The sequence below is a fragment of the Gobio gobio genome (genome assembly GCF_949357685.1).
Source record: "Gobio gobio genome assembly, chromosome: 14".
Classification (NCBI taxonomy): domain Eukaryota; kingdom Metazoa; phylum Chordata; class Actinopteri; order Cypriniformes; family Gobionidae; genus Gobio; species Gobio gobio.
The window spans coordinates 16,705,385-16,721,439 of record NC_137107.1 but is presented as its reverse complement, the minus strand read 5'-3'; the positions used below and the strand labels follow the sequence as shown (position 1 = coordinate 16,721,439).

The 16,055-nt window shown below is 37.3% G+C and overlaps 1 protein-coding gene across 15 annotated transcripts in view; it reads right to left on the bottom strand.

Moving 5' to 3' along the window:
• The window catches only part of dbn1 (drebrin 1), a gene marked incomplete at its 5' end in the record, with an annotated part of 121,319 nt that extends 105,510 nt beyond the window's left edge, over positions 1 to 15,809 (bottom strand). For 4 of the 15 annotated variants that reach the window (XM_079835753.1, XM_079835756.1, XM_079835754.1 and 1 more), the window contains one exon: positions 15,650 to 15,758. In XM_079835753.1, the coding sequence (XP_079691879.1) occupies positions 15,650 to 15,732 (83 nt within the window). Of the gene's footprint in view, positions 1 to 15,649 lie in introns of all 15 variants that reach the window. The other 11 variants (XM_079835758.1, XM_079835757.1, XM_079835751.1 and 8 more) reach the window with 8 other exon arrangements.
• Positions 15,810 to 16,055: the final 246 nt, after the last annotated feature.

Sequence of the window (16,055 nt, the reverse complement as noted above, 5' to 3'; positions counted from 1 at the left end):
TTAAAAAAACTCTGCCTGATCTGAACCCATTTCATTATAATTTGGGTGAAATGACATAAAAAGGGTTCTCGCTAACATCTCTGCCTAAATGTTAATAAGGACTAGGCTAATTCCCCCGGAAGCTCCAAAGAACCTGACCTAAATGGTAAAATTACTCATATGCATTTTGTGTTTTTTTTTTTTTTAACTGTGTCATTCCTGCATATGTGGGGACTTGTGTAAATCTGTGTCCCTAATTCTCTGGGATTGATACAGATTACAGTGTTGAGGGATTTGGGCTTCTTTCAATGGCAGGTACAGAGCCTGTCGGAGCCAACAGGTAGTGTCCAAAACCGACCAACTGTCTACCATTGGTCTAAATATAATGATTCCAATGTTATGGTTGTTATCTTGTCCCTCCAGGCTGGGAGCCTGTCTGGCCGCCTGCTTGTTTGGATACAAGTCCGCCTGCCAAAATGTGCCCTTTAGACAAATTGTGCCCTCTCGACATGCTGAGCAAGTCCAAGACCTTGATTTACTGAGTTAAATCATCAAGAGATAGAGACTGGAATCATATGTCTTTGAGTAATGTGTACCCTTGTGAAAAAGAAATTATATATTGCGTAAAGAAATCAATAATTGTATTGAATGTACACTTGTAGTGTACTTTAAATTAAAGTATAAAAGCTACTTAAGTACACTTTCACGCCTGTGTTTCTTAACACACTTAAGTACACTTTTAAAAAAGTCACATTGTAATACTGACAAATTAAAAGCCTTAATTTTAAGTACATTTTAAATCATGTTTTAATAACCTTTTGTCATGCTTTGAAATACACTTATTTTGATGTTGACTAACTATCTATACTAAAGCACATGTAAAGTACTTGATTATAATTAATTTTTGTTATTTCATATATTAAAATTTTATAATTTCATCATAATGTGTAATTGAAAGTATAATAAAAAAATGACATTACATTTTCAAAAGAAATTACTATATTACTAATAAATTACATTTGAGTTGACCATTCAGTGGTTTCAGTGTTTTGGTAAAAAAAAATCATTTTGGTGCATCACTACACATTTCAACCATTTTCATGGTTGATATGAAAATTCACGGTTAGTGTGTGCACTGTGCAGACAAATACACTTTAAAATCACCCCCTAAATTTCTGAAATATTGAAACAATGCCATATTCTTAACACACACATACACACACACACAAAAAATAATAATAACAGAAAGCTATCAGACTAAAGCTGGGCACACACTACAAGATAATCTGGATAATTTTGGGCCCAGTTCTCCCCTTCCAACAATCCTAGGTAAAGTCCTGATTATCTTTGTGGTTCTACAGATTATCTTATCAGATATTCCTGTGCTGTGAGGTGTGTTAAGAGTGATTGAATCTGCTCGGAAGAACTTCAAGCTGCACCAATCTTGAATTGTAAATATTCAACATGTTGAATATTTATGATCAGATATCCTGTTGTGTGGGGGGAACCCCAAGGACAAAAGTGCACGGAGCAAAATGATACCAAATCAGAAAGTGAGCTAACTGAAGCATAACACGACTTCATCCAAACCGTTTTCTTTTTTTCTGCAAATTTTCTGTTAAAAGTAGTCCAAACATTATTATCGCCATTTCTTCTTGCCCGTCGACCGCCATGTCTGTTTACTCTAAAGTCGCGTTTGACTGTGAGAGATTTTGTGAGATTTCCCATGTTCACAGTCAGGACTGTCAGTTGTGAATGGAATCTGCTAGTGTGTACTGTGCTGTCTTGGTCACATTGCGCGCATGTCACTTTTGTGGTCTCTCATGTTTTGAAAATCGGATGTGCGGGCCAGGCTTTTGCACTTACAACCACTGGCCTCTATGGTGAGCTAAAATTGCTAGAATGGCTAGTTTTTTCCATTCCGAGTACATTTTCCTTAAATCCCCCTACATCAGCTGACAGGCGAGCAAACTTCTCTTGTTGCAGGATTCAGAATTAATCTTAGCGAATGTGATTGTGGATGAGAGCGAGGCTAAGCACACAGCCAGATGGTCTTCACAGGGGCACTCAGTGCTCACTGCGACGCCAGCCTTCACGCGCAACTATACAGTGCACTGATCAACATATCAGATTCCACTTTACACATTAGAAATCTGTGCATGTGTAAATATTTACTGTGCATACACATTTTTTGTGTGTAAAACCTGAGCGCAAATATTTTTATGCAGAAATCATGATTCACCAATAAATTTGCACTTCTAAATTTAGGATAAAATATTGAAGCACTGCCAGTGGCCTTAGAAACATGTCAATGTATAAAGACAAAATGTTTATTTATAGATTACTATTAGAAATTTAAAGGCACAGTACGTAAGTTTTTTGATTAAAATATCCAAAAACTACTAGAACAATGTTATATATTTTGTTGACTTGTGTACTTACAAATCCAGAGAAATGGCGGTGCCATGTCCGTGCGTCACCTATCAATGACATCATATGCCCTTGATTTCTGGTTTTATTTTGTGAATACACCAAAGACGCTTTAATATATGATATGTGTTATTAGACAGGTGAGCAAATGTTTAGATACATTCATTGACAGAAAACCAATCATTGTTATATAGCTCAACACAGTTAGTCTTATTGTTAAATCTCATTTTCTTGATTTACCGCGAGTACCATGTTTTACCATGCGTAATATCGATCTATCACTGCAGTGTGCAACAAGTATCTTATAGTAGCCGCAGAGCGAACACACAGAGTAGCATTATAACATAACTTTCAGCATTATAAAAGCTCTGCAAAATCAAGGCTTCATCAAGCTACGCCTTTGTTTTGAATAAGCAACCTCTAGTGGTGGAAAATTACATATTGTGCCTTTAACTAGTAGCGCTTTTCCACTGCAAGGTAACGCTTGGTACGGCTCGGCTTAGTTCGCTTCACTTTTCCACTGGGTGGTACGACTCGTTTCGGCACGGCACGGCTTGGATCGCTTTAGCTCAGTTTGGCTTTCCACAGCAGTTAGCACCACTTTAAAGTGGGTGGGATTATAGAATGATCATTGTAATTGTGCCGCTTCTACTTCCTCTACTTTGTGGATGTTTTTAACTACAAGACGAATACTTTTGTTACTTTTGTAAATAGTTTGTTTCAAAGGAGGCTGATAGCAGCAAAACAAAATACTGTCAAAAACAAGAGAGAGTACAACAAAGCGCAGATGACAACATCACTTGATTTGCTCGACGGCGCACAAGGGTAAACTAATCTTGTATTTAGTAATGTGTTTAGGGTCTCAATCGCTATATCACTGTCACAAAAGCATATAATGGTAGTGACGGTAGAGACGATTCTCTCTGAACAATCAGTGATCTGCAGTGTTTACACGTCACTTTTTAGTATTGGTATGGCATGCTTGGAACCTAAACCGAGCCGTACCATGCAGTGGAAAAGCACCAACAAGTGAGCCGTACCGAACTGTACCATGCCGTGGAAAAGCGCCACAAGTGACCCTATAATGAGTCTTACTTATTTCAAAGTTAGAAGTAAATTGGAGGTAAATGTATTGTAAACTGGTGTTATAGCTGAATTTGGTTAAATAGTTCAACTGGTTGTAAGAATGCCACACTTGGCTTTCCTTGAAGATTCATATGCATGAGGTTGTGCCCTTATATGGAGATAGTTTGGGCGTGTATTATGATAATTACTAACGAGAATGAGAACAAGAACTAATTGTGTATTTGTTTGTAGTTTAGTTTTTTGCATCAGACCACATAAACATAAACTTATTAGTGAATGAGACACAATTGGTTGATTATCGTTAACAAAACTATTAAAAGTAACTACAAAGACATTTTCACTAACTTTCATTGTGTTATCATAAGCAGATGGAAGAATTTGCGTTATAATGGATTAAAACTTAAACTAATACTTAAATAATTACATTTTAAAAAACACTAAAACTTTCCAAAGATGCAAACAAAATGTAAACAAAAGATACATAAATGAATTCATGATCAGTTAAAAATAACTACAACTACACTGAAACTGAAAATCAAAATCCATAAGCAGCTTCAAAACTATAACTATAATGACACTGCCGAACAGCCACCTGCATTTGGTATTTTAATGTATCACTATTTAAAGAGTTTGGCAGATATCTTCAAAGCTCTCTAAACATGCTAAAATCTAATTTAAGTGTTTATAATGACAGGGCGAGAAAAGCTTTTACAAATTTGTCTCTCATTTGCTCTATGAACGGCATAGGAAACGTCTTCAACGATAAAAGGCTCTTCACGATTCGGATTCAAAGCTCACCTCTCCTCCCCTGTCTCAGATAGTTCTTAGCTTTCAACCGACACCCACACTAAGCAAATCATTTCCCATAAATCCCTGAGCCTCATCCACTAACATGAGCCTGGCCCTGTCAGAGACATAAATATACATTTTCAAAAAGGATTAGAGCACATTTTTTCAGCACGGATTGCCATTACGACAGACTCTCGGCTTAAAATAAGATATTCTAGAATAGAATCCAGGGCAGAAAACTGAAAATGTCACTGGAAATAAAGACAATAAATACACTCAAAATAATTTTTCATCGCTGATCAGTGACAGTTGAGTTTATGATTTCTGAAATAAAGAAATTCATGCTGGTGCTCTACATGGAACATGTTGTGTTGGACATTTGTGCTTAAGTAGAACTAGAACTCAGTATGTATCTCAAATTCAGACCACATAGACAACAAAGGTCTCCCTCAATCGGCATGTAATATCCAGAAACGTTTGACACTTTAAGTGAGGAAAGATGATCTTAAAGCTTTAACTGGTGCAGATGGTTATTGAGACTCCCCATTGTGAGCCTGTAGCGAGATTGGTGACCTTCAATAAAGAACAACTCTAAAAATAGATCCAATCTCAGTAATGCAATGATGTCCACTTATAGGTGCAACAAGTAAACCTATGGAACCCATTAAGTAAAGTAGCACGCTTTCTTGACAATTTATTACAACAGTTATTATAAAGCATTAGACAAGTCCTTAAAATGTTTTTAATGGAAAAACAGTGATGCACAAAGGTCTATTTTTATCATTCAAGCAGAGAGTGTAATTATATAGAGCTCAAACGCTAATCGACACCTTCAAGAGATTCAGTCAGTGGGTGATAATGTATAACCAGCCACTCATTATTGCAAAATATGCAAAACGCCGTCCTGAATGTGCTTATTTTGCTTTTACGACCAACCGTCTGTACCGACACTATCACACTGCAAGTCAAATAAATATTTAAAAAAATAAACAACTTTAAGAAAATTAAGTATATAATGTAAACCCGAATAAATTGGCAAAACTCAAAAATGTGAAGTAATCAGCTACATCAATTTTTTTAAAGTTAAGAAATGTAAAGTTTAAGTAAGTAGAGCGTATTGCTTTTTATTATTATTGAATTATTATTATTTTGTACTCATACATTTTAATTGCACCTTAATTTGAAATATTTGAGCAACCTAATTCCTACATCTAATTTAAAATTATCATGTAATCTCAATTTAAATATTTTATGTAGTGGAAATTTGGCTAGCTTTAACTAGCTAATTCAATAAATGCTACCTTGCTAATTGGTAACACAGTGCTTTGATAGCATTAGCATTGCATAGCACAGCACCCAAACCCCAACATGACAGATGCTCTTCTAAACTAGCATATCAAAACATTTTAAATCTCCCACTTAACATTAATCTTGCACAAAAAAAAACACATTATATAACACTTAATTTTAGCATTTACTCTCCCTTGTGAGTGTCATGTCAAAGCATGCTGGGAAATAGAAATCCCAGCCCAGTTTTAGTTAAATGTAGGATTTGTCAGTTTTATGAACTCAAAAGTAAAAGAAAGTTCTAAAAAGTCATAAACTAATTGAACTAAACTGTTTAATTTAAGTTGGCTCTACTCAAACCTATTAATTATTTTGAGCGTTAGGGTTTAGTGTTCTGACTTCAAATGATTTAACTGCAAAATGTAAGAAGTGAGTGCAGAGTTTGACATGAAACTAGCATTAGCAGCTACGTGTGAAAAGAGATTCCTGACGTAAGAATAAATTATACAGTTATACAAACATACTTTACCTCAGAATTCTGTGATTGACCAATCAAAACAACATTTTCCAGAGAGCCTTGTAAAAAAGAAATGTCAGCAAGGAACTGAGCTGAGTACTTAGCTCAGTGCTAAGTCAATGCTATCACTTTTTTTCATAGAGTAAAAAAAGATTAACTTTTCAGTTGTCCAAACTAAGGTGACCCAAAAACAGCTAAATCGGCTCTTCAGTTACATAATCTGAGCAAATTGTGCCCATGTCCTTTTGAATGGAGACAATGTTTTGTTTAATACCACTTTAAAAGCACCCAAGACTATTTTACGCTATCCCGCTAGTCTGCTTCTAAGAAGTGCTGCCAATGAAGCACTTAAATTGTCCTGCATAGAAGGCGGTTTTAAATCTTGCAAGTTAATTCCCTACATTTGTTCATGTTTGACTGTTTAATATGAGAATGGCCTCAAAAATCTGTACATTCACTCAGACCTACTTAGGGAAGTAAACTACTTCGGGAGATTGTTTTAACAGGGCTGAGGGAAATGTTTAAACAATAAGTTACTTATTTCCCAGATACATGTCCTGTCAACTGGTTCAGTTGAAGAATTATAGATTAAACAGAGAGGTAAACTATCACAAATATTCACAGGCATTACACTACATGTTGGTTTTCTGTTCACGGCTAAAATTAGACCAGCTAACAAAACTGAAATGAATGGACAGACCAATGCCAAAAGACAAAGACTGAAACTTACCAAAGGGAAACTGGGAAACTTATTTTAGCAGAAGAGTTTCCTGATGGGAAGTTCCATCAGGTCAGAACCCAGTGGGATCTCGCTCTCTGAAAGCTCATTTTTGTCTAATGAAATTTTGGATGAATTTTCAAACAAATCTTTGTTAGTGTCACCTCACTATGCAATTTAAAAAGTCTGAAAGCCTTGCATTTTACGTTGAACCTCTTCAGCAAATGTAGCCCCAGTGGATATGTTTTAAGAGTTTAGTTTATCAGTGCTTCCAAAACACATTAGCAGAGTTGTTATCATCCAACTGTGATCTCATGGCTCTGTCTATCATTCTGTCCAGATGTAAAAGTGCTGTGTCATCATAATCATCCTAATCACTGTTGTTACCAGTTTCTCAATGATGTAGTTAATAAAATCCAGCAAGAAGGTAATGCCAGATGTTCAGCACCCTGAGAAGCCACAAGGAAGTCACCTCATCTCAGGCCTTTCATAAGCATTTTCTGAACAAAAATTTGGTGATCTGTCCAGGAAAAAAAAAAATTCAGTTTGAATGTTTTTCAATGCAGAAGTTAAAACTCAATATGCTGGTTTCATATGACCATATGACATTTTCTTTGTTCCATATTCTTGTGTGCAAGCAAAATGTGTCCATGAACTACAAAACATTCATAAGATTAGCCCAATGTTATCACCTCTATGCAGCGTCACCGCTTGTCGCAGATCTGACACCACAAATTAGTAAATCAACGGTTCACCACCATTACAGAATCATTAGCTGAAAGCACAGTCAAATCCCAACCAACGCAGCAAAAGCAAAACGATTTTTCAGTCTTGTTTCATTTCCAGTAGAGTTTAAATATGGAATAACATTTGCTGAGGTTATGAAAACAAACTCCCACAAAAAAAGTTCTCATTTCTTCTCAAAATCTTCTGCTGCAAATAACTAGTCTGCATGTTCATAGTAACTGCAGTTGTAACTATATAAGATGCAGCTAACAACTATTTTGATAATCAATGGATCTGTGATTAATATACAATCTATAATATATATATATAGTAAATAAAATATGTAAATGGTATATATTGGTGCAAAAAAAAAAGTCATTTTTAAATTTTGTTCTTATACTGCAGCTGCTGAAAATGCTAAACTTCTGAACACACATACAGCTTGAGAATTTTGTGGCCTGGATCTTATCAGAGCTAGGATGTGGACATGTTTGCTCTCCTGTAATGTCAAAGGTCAAGAGCCAGGCAAGGGGCCGCCTTTGTTATTAATATATGCCACTCACAAGGGGAGTAGAAGGAAAAATAGACAGCCATGATCTGAATCAGATGCCTTTCACAGACAGCCTTGAGTCCATGAAGAGAGAAGCCAAAGTATCATCTACCCACACAGCGCACCACTATGTCTGGAAAGTGATAACACTGCATGTCCTCTCTTCAATTATACTGCATTCAGACTGCATTTCTTTCAGTATGCATCACAACTGAACTGTTACAGAGTACAGCTAGGCCTACATTTAAGATCAGTTTTAGTTGGAAATAAATATTTTTTTATCACATTTTAATGTGCCCACAGCTTTAGACTTACACAAAGACCTGATAACAGATGCTTTGAAATACGAAAACTAATTTTATGCATTGTTGCATTCCAAAATGAGTCAGACTGCAATGCATAATGCAAAAATATGTACTGCATTCTCAGTGTTACCACAAGGGGCGCTGTAGTGGTTATTAGCATAAATTATTTCTTTTGCATTTAAACTACTGTTGTGACAGAAGTTCAATTCGTTTCAGTAAATTGAGTCAAATATGTACTTACATACAGCACTTTGTCACTGTTTTAGACACATTTTCATAAATTAGTGTTTTAGTTTTATTGAAAATTATGTTAAATTTAATGTTGTCAGACTAATTTACATGCTTGTAGTTAGTAGTTAGTTTAGCTAACTTTTTGAAAAAGGTTGACTATAGTTGAACTGCCATATTTTTCGGATTATAAATCAAGTTTTTCTTATCATCTGAAATGTGCTGTGAATTCAAGTATTTTAGCATAAAACTACAAGATGAGATTCTTGCTGCTGAGGGGTTTGCGTTTGTAGCTACATATAGCTTTTTTTAAATATCTATTTACTATCATTCCTTGTTGTTTTTATTGCTAAACATAACTTATCACCATTTATCTGATATTATCTAATATTGCCTATCACATTAATCTGACATTGTTAGCTTTTAATCTAAATAGCTATCGCTAGCACAAAACATTAGCATTTCGCTAGCCTGCCAACTTTTCATCAGTGCTTATCGTCTTTTTTCTCTTGCATGCTCCTTTTTATACGAGTCCATCAAACAACTGTGGTAAGTCGGAATCATGTCATCTTCTCCTGTTATTGTCACTTTCACCGCCTGTCACGTTTAGCGTAGCCTTCGCTGTCAGCGATGTGGGTTTTACATGTAATAAATGCAGGGAAATGGTCAGGCTGACAGAGAAGATTTCAGAACAAGAGACACGCATTCCAAAACAAAAATGCAAGGGCTTTAGATACTGTTTGGATGCGACTAGCCTAGCGAGTCCCGTACATTGTTCAATTTTGGTTGCAGAGCCTCTACAGCAGGCCAACTGGGTGACTGTGAGACGGCATAGTCGTGAGACAAAACTGCTGTTCCGTTCCGATTAGAACATCAAAAAGGTTCTCCAAACTCATTGACGCACTCACTGAGAAACCTGTTGAAAGTGCCGAGTTATAGATAATAGAATGTCTAAAGTGAACCATCAAAACAAAGTGTTACCTAGCATTTTAGCATTACTAACATTTTAGCATTACAAACCATGCAATTTTGACACGGTGACACTTATAATGATTTTTTTCTTTTCTTTAAATGTTGAGTAGCTTGCTGGGCAAGCTACAGTTTTAACATAGCTTCCCCAGCACTGGTTCAGCATGATGAATGACTTGATGACTAAGATAGTGACCTGATGCAGAAGGAATGCAGGCATCAGACTGTGGGAATGTGGGAGATAAACTCCCTCCAGGTGAGGTTGAGATCTGGACTTTACACCACACTTTTAAGGAAATGGTAACATTTTATAGAGTCTGGTAGACCATGCGAACTGTGAATTTCCAGTTGCTCTGTGTGGTTTCCCCGACATTTCTTGGCAGCCGAATGCAAACAGAAGAGTTGTCTCTGGAGCTCTCGTGTGCTTTCTTTCTGCTCAGAAGACCTAAACAAAAAACAGGCTTGAGCTTAGCTGAAAGAGCAGATTTCCTCTTACTGAAGAGGCAATGGTTGTGTTTTGGTTGTGGCAAATGTTGCTGTTTGTTACATTTGGAAAGATATACAAGTAGTACACCAGTTTGACATGAAAATGCAATGAGATCAAATTAAGAAATTCACTAAATTCCTCCTGAGAAAAACAACCCTGGTAATCTCAGAAGAGTTTCAGAAGAGATCTCAACTGGATGCACGATATATATCGGCCACCATATCGGTATCAGGCGATATATATATATATATATATACACAGTATATATGTATATATCTTAATTTTAATGTTATCGTTATTAGCCTGATAAGAAAATTTGGCCGGTATGTTAAAGCTGGTAAATAATGAATCATTTAAGACACTTCACATGCGCACTGTTCGCCATGATGGTTCTGAATTGCTTGAAATATGATTGGAATCTCTTCAAAAAAGGAAAATACAGTTAAGTGCAACATGTGCAGCGCAAGTCTTTAATATGCTACATGAAATTATAATTAGAACATTATAATTGTGTGCTTGGGACACAATTATATAAAAATTTGGATTTAGATTTATATAATATGTAAATATCGGCTTTCAAATAGAAATAATTATCGATATATGGCGAAATTCATAACGTTGCATCCCTAATCTCAACAAATGTCCCTATGAGAACACTCTTTAAAAATAAAGGTTCCAAAATAAGGGTTTTCACAACAATTCCATAGCAGAACCAGTTTTGGTTACCCAAAAAAAACGTTCAATGAATTCAGTTATTTAAAAGAACCATTTTATCTTCGTGTGAAGAACATTTTAGAAATCTAAAGAACCTTTTTCAACTATAAAGAGCCTTTTGGCCGATGGAAAGGTACCATGAATGTTAAAGGTTCTTCATGAAACCATTGATGCTAATAAAGGACCTTTATTTTTAAGAGTGAAACACTAGAGTAGCCATAATAACAATTATGGATGGTAATAGCTTATTCCTTTGAGTTATTAGTCTAGATCTGTTATGATCATAATATGAATCATGGTGTAGGATTATGTTTCCCCCCAAATTCCAGTCGGGAATCTTTTCTTTTACATGCTCTATAAGAGCTCTAGTTATATTACTGGAATTATATAAGCTAGATGTTTGTGATGTTTAAACTTGAGTAACTTGCTTAAGAAAGGCATTGGTAAGATCTGCAAGAACTGTGTTCTTCCTGCATTTTCCTACTGCAGTGTTACACAAGACATCCTGAGCCATGATGCCCCGCAGTGCGATTGGGTCCCCACAATCTCCAACAGTACTGAAGTTAAAAGAAACTGTTTATGCAGGTCCACTGCAACGGTTTACATTAACTATCTAGTTCTGTTCTCTGCAGAAAGTAGAGAACACAAACAGTTTCCTAAACAGGGGGTTCATGAGGGAACGGCAGGGGGTTCGTGAGTTAATAAAAACCTATATATGAAATATATCTAATCAACAAAACAAAGTCTGTGATTTAATTGATGAAGTCTGTTATGCTGCATTTTTTCGAGTGAAGATGGTTTTCAAAGCGACTGACAAAAAAAGACCCAACAGGAGCTAAGGAATGGGGTGGGGGACCAGCCAATTCCTTCCAGAAGTTTAAGAAGCACTATAGGGAGCTGATATGAGACCCGTGCTGGCAAAATGAGTAAGAATGGGCTAATTACGAGCTACAAGCCAAACAAGTGAAATATGTTAATTTTGGCAGAATTTGAGGTTCATTAAGCCCTCCGTCTAACGATCCCAATGCTCCAAATAGCAATTAAACATCTACAATTATCTTTATTTGTACGTTTTCTGACATGTGTACCTTCATAAATCTTTCCTATGTTTTAATAATCCATGAAAAAATGCTGTTTTTCTCTGCTCGCTTCTCGAATATGAAATATGAGAATATGAAAATATTTGCTCATTTGACTCATTTTGCCAGCACAGGTCACATATAAAGTGATTAGCGAACAGAAGATACTCCACAAGTTTCACTACCCTTGTCTTGTATACCTTTATCATTAGGTGTGAGGATCACATATCCATATACTTTCTTCAGATCAGCAGCCTGAACATTATTCTTTGATATTTGAGAGTACTCTGATATCCAACTCCATCCCAAATGGCTTGGCGTCACCTTTCCATGACAAACTTCAAAAGCTTTCTTTCCTAAACCCTACAGCACCCAACACATCAAAAATCCTTTAAAAAAATTATGACAGCCCTTGGCTTATAAAAAAACATCGCCCTCCAACCTTACACATGCACTCAGGACAATTTGATTTCCATGTCTGATGCGCCTCAGTAGGTTTTGAAGCATTATCTACTCCGTTTTGAAGTCTACCCTGAGGTACAGTTGGCAATGAATGGTGGTTAGACTTAGTAAAGTGCTGCTGACCCTCTGGGCTTGGATCTCATCTTTTAAACACAGAGTTCACTTGGCGTTAAGGTTTCCCAGATACAAAGGCTCAATAACGTGGTGTTGGTTGTATTGTAATGACACATGGATGAATACCAGGAAGAGGAATGTGAGTTAGGTCAAAGAAGCACAACTCTGTGATAATGTCAACTATGTGGGTACAGGAAAGAGCAGAGAGTTGTGTTTGCGTCTGGTATAGACATGTGGTTTCACGCATGTAGAACCGGAGCATTGTTTGGACCGATGTTTAAGGGTGAATATAGAGGAAGGCAGCTGTTTACAGAGGCTGAAAGTCTTTGTTCCCCTCAAGACAATGTCGGCAACTGTGGGACATCAGTTTATTCATATATAATCATATAATCAAGCAAATTACAGAGTGCTGATGGAGAAAACAAACATCTCAATGAAAATGAGAGAATATGAATCCATCTGGAGAAAAAAAAAGATTGATTTTATGTCCAGTTTCTTTTGTGTGTGTGTGTGGGCATGTTTTTGTGAAATATCAGGACACAAATGTGTATAATGACATGGGTATGACATAGGTATTACAAAAAGAGGGTGAAATATGAGGACGTTACCCATGTCCTCACTTTTCAAAATGCTTATAAATCATACAGAATGAGTTTTTTTTCACAGAAAGTAAACTGTGCAGTTTCCTGTGATGGGTAGGTTTAGGGGCAGGGGCAGTGTAGGGGGATAGAAAATACAGTTTGTACGGTATAAAAACCATTACGCCTATGGAATGTCCCCACATTCACAAAAACCCCCCTGTGTGTGTGTGTGTGTGTGTGTGTGTGTGTGTGTGTGTGTGTGTGTGTGTGTGTGTGTGTGTGTGTGTGTGTGTGTGTGTGTGTGTGTGTGTGTGTGTGTGTGTGTGTGTGTGTGTGTGTGTGTGTGTGTGTGTGTGTGTGTGTGTGTGTGTGTGTGTGTGTGTGTGTGTGTGTGTGTGTGTGTGTGTGTGTGTGTTCATGTTTTTTCTATCCCGGTGGGGATTTCAACCTGAATGCAGACTGACGCATGGGGACTCGTGTCACTGTGGGACCTAAATTGAGTTCCCCATGAGGAAACAAGATTATAAATCATACAGAATGAGTTTTTTCAATGTAAAAATGCAGAACGTTTTGTGTGATGAGTATGTTTAGGGATAGGGTTAGTGTAAGGGAGTAGAATATCCAGAATATAATAACCATTACGTCTATGGAGAGTCCCAACAAAGATAGTGAACCAGTGTGTGTGTGTGTGTGTGTGTGGCCTGGTAAACCCTGGTAAAAAAAAAATAAAAAAGGCCCCACAAAGATGACAGTATTGGAAATCCTGACCTTTTATAAATAGGTAAATGCCTATATAAAAAAATGTAGGCATCCCCTTGATGGAAATAAATGCTGTGATGTTATTTCCATCAAGATGTGCATACATTTTTGGTCAAGATCTTGTATTGACAATGCAAGAGTCCAGCACTCTGTAAAGTCTCCTCCAGCACATCCCAAAGACTTTCAATAAATTTAAACCTACACTGTGTAACTTTTTTAGTTTATTCTTAGCTAAAAACACTTAGTTCTTTCAAAAATATGTGCTCATTAATGTATATTTACTTCTTTCAAGTAATAAAGTATTCTCGTAAGTTTATAATATGCCATTGAAAATACATACGGGTGAGGGGTTCGAATGCGGGTCGCCATGTTGCCCCTCCATCTTGAAAGTACATTAGCCAAAGAGGGACATACCCGTAAATTCAAGCTTGCATTTTGCGTTTTAACACTCAATGGCACCGTGTCGAATCTGGACGAGGTCGAACTGGAAGCCATGTCTAAATCGGCCACCGTAGGAGTTAAAACGAAATCGGAATTGAGAGGAACAGAAACTAATATTCACTGGATGGTCATATACCTTTTCACCGCTAGATGGGGGAAAATATCACACAGTGTAGCTTTAAGGTCTGGACTCAGAGGTGCCAATTCATGTGTGAAAATGATTCTTCAGGCTCCCTCCCAACCATTCTTTCACAATTTGAGCCTGATGAATCTTGATATTATCATCCTGGAATATGGCCACGATGTGTCTTCCTACATGGCTGTTTAAGAAATAAAAAACTACACACTCCATCAATTATGGTTATAAGAACTGCTGCCAAACATATAACATTCTAGAAACATAATAATCACAGCAATAATGATCCAATCATAGACACAATTTAGCAACTTTTTTGGCCGGGTGTGTGTGTGTGTGTGCTGATTATCTCAACAAGCTCAAATATCAGCCAATCAATGGGCCAGACCAATATATTGGTTTATCACTACTCATATCCCGTCATACATCCAGGGTCAGAGTGATGCTTTGTACAGCTAAAAACATTTTCTAAAAATAATCCAAACCAAACTTTTTGCCTGGGGTGCGGAACAACGCATTACTAATGATTCAACTAACAGTTTCGTTTCAACACAAAGAGATCAGATACACTGTCCTGTACAGGGTCCACAACCACCACGAGGGCCATCCAAAAAGCATATACGCAGTACAAAAAGCTCAAATACTATAATTAATTACAGTAAGGTACCATTTCCGTCTGGTACAAAAGATAGAGATGAGAGTGCACAATAAAAGGTTGACAGGTTGACAGACAGTCCTCGCCTCGCCCATCTCTGTCCTGCCATGAAGATGGAAAGGAGCTCCATTGGCCATGATATCCTTCACTCAATAGATAAACAATAGGGAAGGCTGCAAATATTTGGGTTTGGTATTATCATCTGGTCAAGCTTTCTAACTGGCAAATCACAAGCGCTATAGTGAAGACTCCCTTGAACTGAGCAAACAGTGCAGAATCCCTTGCACAACTCTCTGGAGGTCAAAGCATGAACTGCAACCTAGTGTAAGATCCGAGAACAGCAAATAGGCAAGCTAAAGATGCCAACATATAAAAAAATGTGTAATTTTAGGGTCCAAAATGTATCAAAGTAAGCACTATTTAAATAAAATAACCCAAAACACCATCAAACAATGAATTAAGACGTTTAAATCGATTTATCTAACAAAAGCCCCCAGGAATAGCAAACAAGAGATCCAGGATCCATCCCAGACGCATTAATCCATGCATCCCATTCTGTGCACCCATCCGCATACAGCTCGAATGCCACCATACTAAAAGAGAAGAGTCTTTTTAAGTCAGTTTTCATTTATCTTACCAGTCGGTTGCCGACGTCTCGTTGATAACGTCCTGGTAGGCTGTTAAGAGGGCCAGTCTGTTCTTGCTGAGATTCACAGCCATGTTGCTGCCACTGCAATCATCCAGACCAGTGTAGCAGTGATGATGGGGAGCGCGAGAGTCACTGCGGAGCGCGAGAGGAGGAGGAGGGATGTTGCACGCTGAACAAAGAGACGCTGCTGCCGCTGCTCTGCTGCGCTGCGCGGTCCTAGTGCCTCCGGGTGAAGTGCGTGCTTGCGTTCAAAACAGCCACAATTGAGCGCTACGTTGTAAAATGAGCCTAACTGTTTAACAGGCCATTTTAAAAAGGGATGCTTGTGGAAGAGACGCAGAACAAAGATCAATACATCGTCTGTTGCATGTGTAGACCATTAAAACAGTGACTA